Source organism: Capra hircus, chromosome 16 (assembly GCF_001704415.2).
Source record: "Capra hircus breed San Clemente chromosome 16, ASM170441v1, whole genome shotgun sequence".
In the NCBI taxonomy this organism is placed as follows: domain Eukaryota; kingdom Metazoa; phylum Chordata; class Mammalia; order Artiodactyla; family Bovidae; genus Capra; species Capra hircus.
The window spans coordinates 49,962,961-49,971,847 of record NC_030823.1 but is presented as its reverse complement, the minus strand read 5'-3'; the positions used below and the strand labels follow the sequence as shown (position 1 = coordinate 49,971,847).

General features: G+C 47.2%; 1 protein-coding gene across 1 annotated transcript; it reads left to right on the top strand.

Annotated features, from left to right (window-relative positions):
• ISG15 (ISG15 ubiquitin-like modifier) lies at window positions 7,771-8,887 on the top strand. The gene is made up of 2 exons (XM_005690795.3): window positions 7,771-7,900; window positions 8,347-8,887. Exons 1-2 carry the CDS (start codon window positions 7,898-7,900, stop codon window positions 8,815-8,817), a joined length of 474 nt encoding a protein of 157 aa, XP_005690852.1. The 5' UTR covers window positions 7,771-7,897; the 3' UTR covers window positions 8,818-8,887.

Sequence of the window (8,887 nt, the reverse complement as noted above, 5' to 3'; positions counted from 1 at the left end):
AAATAATGACATGGTTTCCAGAGACAGTAAGAAATGTGTAGGTTTTGGGGGGAGCAGAAAGCCTTCTTTCCACTGAGTGGTCTGGATGGTATTTTTGCAGTGAGCTCTGCTGGAGAAGGCAATGGCAACCCACTCCAGTGTTCTTGCCTGGAGAATCCCAGGGACAGGGGAACCTAGTAGGCTGCCATTTATGGAGTTGAACAGAGTCAGATATGACTGAAGCGACTTAGCAGCAGCTAGCTGCAAGTCCAGAGGAGGAAGTGGCATTCCCAGAATGGAAAGGAACCACAGGACCAAGGGAGGAGGGGCAGGGACAGGTGGGAGCGGGGCTCTAGTGGCTTCAGGTCCCCAGACGGGTCTAGGAGAGTCATGCTTGGCTTTTCTGAGCAGCAGAGAGGCCCAACTGGCATCTCGGAAGGGCCACCTCCCACACTACATTCTATCTAGTGGGTGGCGATGCTGGCTGGCCACCACCTCAATACCCTTTCCCAGGGGTCCAGTCTGGGGTCCATTCTGGGGCCCAGTGCAGACGCCTGTGATGCAGGTTTGATCACTGGGTGGGGGAAGACACCCTGCCCCCTCCCGGAGGAGGAAATGGCGACCCACTCCAGTATTCTTGCCTGGGAAATCTTATGGACAGCCTGGGGGGCTACAGCCAAAAGGGTCGCAGAGTCGGACACAACTGAGCAACTGAAGGAAGGACCCTCCTGTACCTGTTTCCTCACCTGTAAAATGGGCTGCCTTTTCATTTAGCCCTGGGCTATAGTCCATGGGGTCACAAAGAGTCAAACATGACTGAGCAACTAACATTTTCACACTTTGACTGAGAAGATGAGATCTGATTTTGAAAGCCCCCAGCACATGCAAGCGGGACGGAGTCACCTGGATTCACCTCTGCCACATGCCCCACTGTACCCTCTACCCTCTGAGACACCCCCTCCCTACGTGGGGTCTTCAGAAGCCTGTTTCTTGGCCTTTCCAGCCCCAACAAGGAGCCTTCTGTCACACAGAGCAGAGTGAGTTCCCAGGGGTGTCATCTACATCCTTATGTCCTTCCCACTGGGCTGCACCCCCACTCTCTCTCTGGGCCCTCGTACCTCTGGCTGTCCCCTTCCTGACTTTTACATCTGGATTTGATCTCTGGTAGGACCTGGGACTCCTGGGGACCGTAGGGGCTCCCTTGCTCTGAGTAGGGAGGGAAAGTCCTAGGCTGCAGTGGGGAAACTGTGCTGAGAAATACTGATGTGGAACACTGCATTTTCCAAAGATGGCTACAATACATCCACCCCAAATACTCTACCTGTGTGTCCTTGGTGAGATTTTGTGATGACATTAACCAGCAAAGACAGGGGCAGTGGTGAGCTATGAATTCTGACGCTTGACTTTAAAAACGTTCACCTTGCTGTCCTGGGAAACTCACTCCTGGAAACCACTGGCCCCTCTGTGAGGAAGCCTGAACTGACCTCATGGAAAGGCCCCATGGAGAAGCCTAGTATAAGTGTTGAGCTAGGAGCCTAGAAATCTCAGCTGCCAGACAGGTGATCCCAACCTGCCACTTCAGAGCCCTCACTCACACTTTCCCAGCTGCCCCTGTGTGCTCTGTTCCACTCTTGATTCACATGACTGGTGTTACTGTGACCCTTTGGGGTCATTCGTTATGAAACAATAGTAATTGGAACAGCTAAGATGGCCCAAGCCCTGGACCCACCCCCCTCCCCAGCACCCACCTCCCGCAGCCTTGTTCCTTCCTTTCTCTGGTATTCACAGAGTCGCAGAAGCTTCCAGCACTGGCTGTCCATCTGACAAGGTGACTTTTGCAGCTATCCAAGGCCAACTATCTGTCCTCCTAGATCCAGGCTTGAGTTGGCCAAGTCCCAGTAGGCTGATGGTCCCAGGGGCATCTCTAGGGACCACTGTTGGCCAACAGGCAAGAAAGGTAGTGGGGGAGTCTGTGTGGGAAGATAAGTGTATTTTCCAGTCCAGACACTGGGCTGCAGCCTTGGATTGCGGGGCGGGGGGGGGGTCTTTCTCACATCTGGCTCCCATGACAGCATTCCACAACATTCAGACAGTGTCCCTCAGGGGCCTGCCAGATGCTGTCTGTGCATGGGCCCCTCCCAACTTCTGACGGGGGCGTGGCACCTGCACTTGCACCCTGCCCCTCAGCATTCCACAGGCACATGGGTCCCAGGATATCAGAGATACCGTAGAGCATGACCGACAACCCCATCCTCCTATTCCCTCTTCTCCTGCCAAGGGACAACAGCCTGTGGACTCAGGCAGCCAGGACCAGAGTTGCCATGTGACCAGGCTAGAGTCATTGCAGGGTCTCTCCTGGAGCATGGGAGTTGGGTGCTGGGATGATAGAGTGGCAGAGACTAGGGCTGGAGGAACCCAGGATTCAGTATAGAGAAGGAAGCAGATGACCAGGACCCTAATCCTAACCCTGAGAGGCATCTTTTATTTTTACGGGCCAGTGGACCAAGACACCTTCCCTCGGCCCTTGATGCTGGGTAGTTGGAGCATCCCCCCAACACCTGATACATGACAGCACCTCCACCAGGTGGAGGCCCACCTGGTGGACGGCCCACCAGCTCTGGGCATTGTCAACATCTTTCTCCATTATTGAATGTTGACACCTCTCCACACTGGGGAAGCCACGTCCCCCCAGTTCTGTGTGGTGACAGAGCTTCCCACCCTGTCTGCCTCTGCCTGTGATGCCACCTCCCTGTGGGCTTCCAAGGGTGCGTCTGTCCAGTCTCCTTGGACCACCACTCTCTGGAGAGGTACGCTTCGCTCTCCTTCTGCTGGTCACATCCAGACTACTTTCTTCTTCACCAAAAAAAGCCCCAGCTTTGAACCTCATCTTATTAACAGATCTCACCTTGTGAAGTCCACTGCCACCCTGAGGGGGCCTCCCCATACCTTCTGAATGTTCACTCCTGATTCTCTGTCAGTTTCTCCAGCGGCTCCTGTCACAGTCCTTGTTGACTTCAAAATTCACATGGTTGATCTTCTGGACTTCCTGGCCTCCCTGGGGCATCCTGGTATAGAGTTGGCAACTAAGCTTCCAATCCTAGGTACTGGGTGTTGACTGTAGCCCTCAGATTCCCATCCACCCTGGAGGACACGCCCACCAGGAAGCCCCGCCCACAGGGCTCAGGTCAGAGTCTGCAGTACAAGATCCCTGCTGCTTTTCCAGGGTGACCTGGGGTCCTGCCTCCTCCCTCCACACCCTCAGCCTCTTGTCTCAGGTTCTGCCTCCCGCTTCTCCTTGTGCCTTTCAGTCCTCTGGAACTTGGGGAACAAGTCTTCACCCTAACCTTTCTATCCACACAGCTGGAGCACTCTCTGCCCAGTGGTGGAGCCTGACTGAGGCACCAGCCTCCTCTGAATCTGACTGTTCTCAGTTCTCAGACCAGCATTCTGCCATCATCCTTGACCCTCAGAGTTCACTCCCAGTGCTTTCTGGCAGGTCCTCCAGTGGCTCTATCTCCCTGATGTATACACACACCCACTTCTGACCTATTGCTTTTCCACCACTGGCTGCAAGCCGCCACCAGCTTCAGCCTGGAATTTTGTAGTTCTTTGCCTTGGCAAGGCAGCCAGTCTTGGAGCCAAGTGCTCAGTGGGGGCAGGTGGACAGGAGAGGAGATTAGAGGGTCAGCAGGGTGGTCAGAAGAACAAGCCTAAGCTCCTCTCTTCTCTGGGAAGATTATGGGAAGCCATGGGAGAGAAGGTTGTGTGTAGATCACTCTGGCTCTTGGCTCCACCACAGATTATGGGGTCAGCATAGAAGCATAGTCACTCGGCTGTATCCACAGCAGCCTCAGTGGACGAGGCGCATAGATATAAGTGAGGTCGTGGATGTTCTTGGGAGAGTTTTTTGTTGTTGCTACTGCTGTTAGATGGTTGAAGGGCTTAAAAATAAAAGCAAGTATATTAAATGATATAGATACTGTTTTAAAGGTTTTAGGAAGTTTAAGTTAGTTTGTAAATGAAACCAAATATTAACCAAAGACCCCTTTATAAGTGGTCATTGTAACTTCATAAATAGGATATTCAGGTTTTTGTCTAGAACATATGTATTTTGTGATCATGTTGTTAGGTGCATACAAATTAAAAATAATTTCATTTTACCATTGAGCTCAACCTTTTATTGTTATGCAACCTTCTGTATCTAATACGACTATAAGGTTCTTTGTTAATCTGTTAGTAAAATTGTTAATATGGTCACATCTGCTTCCTTTTAGTTAACATTCACACAGTAGGTTTCCTTTCATCCTTTTACTTTCGGTTTCCTGTACCTTTATATTTCATATGATTTATGTCTTCTGTAAGCTGTGTAAAATCAGATTATTTTTAATCAAGCTGACAATCCTGGTCCTTTAGTTCCCCTGGATTTCAGACCTCTGCTCTTTAGACCTGTGAGGGAATACATTTCTGTTGTTTTAAGCCACCCAGTTTGTGGTGGCTTAAAAGCCTCCAAGACACGGAGACATGCTATCAGGGCTATCATTTTGCCTGCCTAAAGCCTTTGCTTCTAGTTCCTCTTGTCCAAAGCAGGTGACATTCAGTGAAGTAACTAAAAGAAAATAAAGGTTCTATTACTGTATATACCATATTTTTGTTATCTTTAAAAAATTTTTTATTACTTAAAGTTTTTTTGAATTGTTGTTTCATTCCTTTATCTTTGTGCCATATTTAATAATGGTCATCTGGGGACTTTCCTGGTGGTCCAGTGGTTAAGACTTAGTGCTCCCAAAGCAAGAGGCATCAGTTCGAACCCTAATCAGGGAACTAAGATCCTGCTGGCTGCATGCCATGCCCAAAACAACAACAACAACAACAAAACACAAAAAACAGAATCAAAATAATGGTTTTTTGAAGAAGACAGGGATTTTCACATTCTGTAATCTTTGTTTTGTTTGTGGCTTTCGTTTTATAATACTAATATTATTTATGCAAGGAATGAGTCAAGTTAGAAATTTAGAATAATATAAACAATATTTAAACTGTTTTTTGCATGTTAACAACTTTGGTGCCCTATAAGATTATTTTGGGGGAATTAATGATTAATTCATATGAAAACAATTTGGTTTCCCCCATTCCTTTCATTTATTTAAAATTTATTTAGTTTAAAATTTATTTTTTAAATATTTAATTATTTTTAGGTATTTATTTTTATTTTATTTATTTATTTTGGCTGCAGCTTGTGGGATCTTAGTTTCCCAACCAGGGATGGAACCTGTGCTCCTGAAGTGAACGTATGAAGTCCTAACCACTGGACTGCCAGGGAATTCCCTAAGTATTTATTTTTATTTTTAGCTAACATATGCCTGAGATGTGCTATTTGTAATAGTAAAAATGTGGGAACAACCAATATTTATTAAAAAAATATGAGACTGGTTAACTAAATTACACTTTATTCTGTAATGGACTTTGTTGCTATGGGCAACAGATGCACATACGCAGCCATTAAAACAACTTGCATAAAAGTATGAGGCCTTACAAATAGCTGAGAAAAGAAGAGAAGCTAAAAGCACAGGAGAAAAGGAAAGATATACCCATCTGAATGCAGAGTTCCAAAGAATATCAAGGAGAGATAAGAAAGCCTTTCTCAGAAGCCTTCCTCAGTGATCAATGCAAAGAAATAGAGGAAAACAATAGAATAAGAAAGACTAGAGATCTCTTCAAGAAAATTAGAGATATCAAGGAAACATGTCATGCAAAGATGGGCACAATAAAGGGCAGAAATGGTATGGCTCTAACAGAAGCAGCAAAAGAGGTGGCAAGAATACAAAGAAGAACTATACAAAAAAGATCTTCATGACCCAGATAACCACAATGATGGTGTGATCACTCACTTAGAGCCAGAGATCCTGGAATGCCAAGTCAAGTGGGCCTTAGGAAGCATCACTATGAACAAAGCTAGTGGAGGTGATGGAATTCCAGTTGAGCTATTTCAAATCCTAAGACATGATGCTGTGAAAGTGCTGCACTCAATATGCCAGCAAATTTGGAAAACTCAGTATTGGCCACAGAACTGGAAAAGGTCAGTTTTCATTCCAATCCCAAAGAAAGGCAATGCCAAAGAAGGTTCAAACTACCACACATTAGCACTCATTTTCTCACACACTAGCAAAGGAATGGTCAAAATTCTCCAAGCCAGGCATCAACAGCACAGGAACCAAGAACTTCCAGATGTTCCAGGAGTTGGTGATGGACAGGGAGGCCTGGCGTGGTGCAGTCTTTGAGTCATGGGGTCTCAAAGAGCCCAACAGGACTGAGTGACTGAACTGAACTGTGAATGAAGCAGGTTTCAAAATGTTGAGAGTAGCAGGAGGATTTTTTTTTTCAATTTTTTTTTTTAATTGAGGTGAAGCTCATGTAACATAAACTTAACCATTTTATAGTATATAATTCAGTGGCATTTAGTATATTTAGTACAACCATCACCTCTATCTAGTTCTGAAACATTTTTATCATTCCCAAAGGAGGCCTTATCTCCGTGAAGTGGTGTCTCCGCATGCCTCCTCCCCGCAGCTCTTGGCAATTACTAATGTATTTCAGTCTCTATGGACTTGCCTCTTGTGGATGTTTCATATCAGTTGAATCACATGCTTTGTGGCCTGTGTCTGTTATTTTTCACTGAGCATCATTCACACTGCAGCCTGCGTCAGTGCTCCATCCTTGGTTATGGCTGAGGAGCATTCTACTATAAGGAGGCACCACACTTCGTGCCTCCACCTGCTGATGGGTTTGGTTCCTCCCCCCATTTCAACCATTCTATGACTAGAGCTGCTGTTAACATTTGGGTGCAAGCATCTGTTTGAACACCTGTTGTCAGTTCTCTGGGCATACTCTAGGAGTGGAATTGCTGGGTCATATGAAAATTCTATTTAACCTTTTGAGGAATGACTAGATTGTTTTCTGCAGTGGCTACATAATTTCACAATCCCATCAGCAATGTATGAAGATTCCATTTTTTTGACATCTTCACCAACACTTATTATTCTCTTTTTAATTATTATTATATTCATGCTAGTGGGTGTGACATAGTACATCTGGTTTTGATTTGCATTTCCCTGGTTCCCATCATTTCCAATGATGTTGAATATATTTTCATGTGGCTGTTGGCCATTTATGTATTTTCTATTTTAAAATGTCTATTTAAGTCATTTGCCCAACTTTTAATTGAGTTGCTTATCTTTCAGTTGTTGAGTTGTAAAAGTTCCAGACGATGCAGATACTAGACTCTTATCTGACACATGGATTGCAAATATTTTTCCCCATTTTGTGTAGTTTTTCACTTTCTCAAGAGTGTCCATGAGTTCGTTTTTATAGAAAAGATACATTCTTTTTCATTAAAACAATCTGAACACACATTGTCATAAACACACAGTGATTATCTCTGAGTAGATTGTCAATATTTTGTTATTTTGGAATTAACCCTGGCAATATTTTTCAAGGTTAGTAATTTTGCAAATTGGTAAATGGAAAGTGAAAGTTTCTGATTCTTAGCTCATGTTATTACGATATGTGTGCATCTTGGAAAGGACCCGAGGTGTGGAACATGCAGGGATTTCTGAACACTCAATCCTGGAGGTGGGGATGCTATCACAGTCCCAGACCCAGCTGGTCAGGTGGAAAGCCCCCCTGCCCAGCCCACCTCAGTTCCTTGTGTCATCGCATGGGGCATGGTTTCCGTTTCTCACTCTGGGGCTGTCCTGGGAAAAGGAAACCGAAACTGAAGCTGAATTAGCCTATGTAACTCTGACGTGGTTTGCTCAGGCTTTTAAAGGGCTGAGCTGCCAGCGCTGGAGAGCGCTGAGAGCGGAGAGGCAGCTACAGCCAACCAGTGTCTGCAGAGAACCTGACACCAGAACCCACGGCCATGGTGAGTGGTGAGGCGGGTTTGACAGGTGGGGCACGTGGGCTCTGTACTCCCCTGCCTGGTGGCATCTCCCAGGAGAAGAATGCCTACATATGCACAGGCAGGTAGAGCTACTCAAAGCATCCAGTTCCCTAAGTTTGAGGGGAGGAACAAGGCTCTTTCTGAAATCAGGGTCTGGGTCCTGAAAGGTGGCTTCTGCCCAGCGGCCAACTCTGAGATCCCTTGGAATCAGCACAGGGCAGGGGGGTATTTTATTGGAGAGATGACATGAAGGTTGTGGGTAGTGGCTCTTCTGCTCCCTTGCATTCTCCAGTGCCTGGGGTCCCCCTCCTGGTGGATGGGAAGGGTGGAGAGGAGGGAGCTGCATCCCTGGGGTCTGACACTCACCCAACTGTCAGTGCTGCATGTGCAGTAGTCCCAGGACTTCTAAATCTGTGTGATGCCCACAGGGCGGGGACCTGAAGGTGAAGATGCTAGGGGGCGAGGAGATCCTGGTGCCTCTGAGGGACTCCATGATGGTATCTGAGCTGAAGCAGTTCATCGCCCAGAAGATCAATGTGCCTGCTTTCCAGCAGCGCCTGGCCCACCTTGACAGCAGGGAAGTGCTGCAGGAAGGGGTGCCCCTTGTCCACCAGGGCCTGAAAGCTGGCAGCACCATCCTGCTGATGGTGCAGAACTGCAGCGCCACCCTGAACATCCTGGTGAGGAACGACAAGGGTCGCAGCAGCTCCTATGAGGTCCAGCTGACGCAGACTGTGGCTGTGCTCAAGCAGCAGGTGTGCCAAAAGGAGCGTGTGCAAGCGGACCAATTCTGGCTGTCTTTTGAAGGGAAGCCCATGGATGATGAGCACCCACTGGGGGAATACGGCCTCACGACCGGGTGCACCGTGTTCATGAATCTACGTCTGCGGGGTGGGTAGGGAAGGGCCAGGAGGGCCTTAGGGAGGGCTCCTCATGCAGCGTAGTGAATAAAGTTGTAGCAAAGCCAAA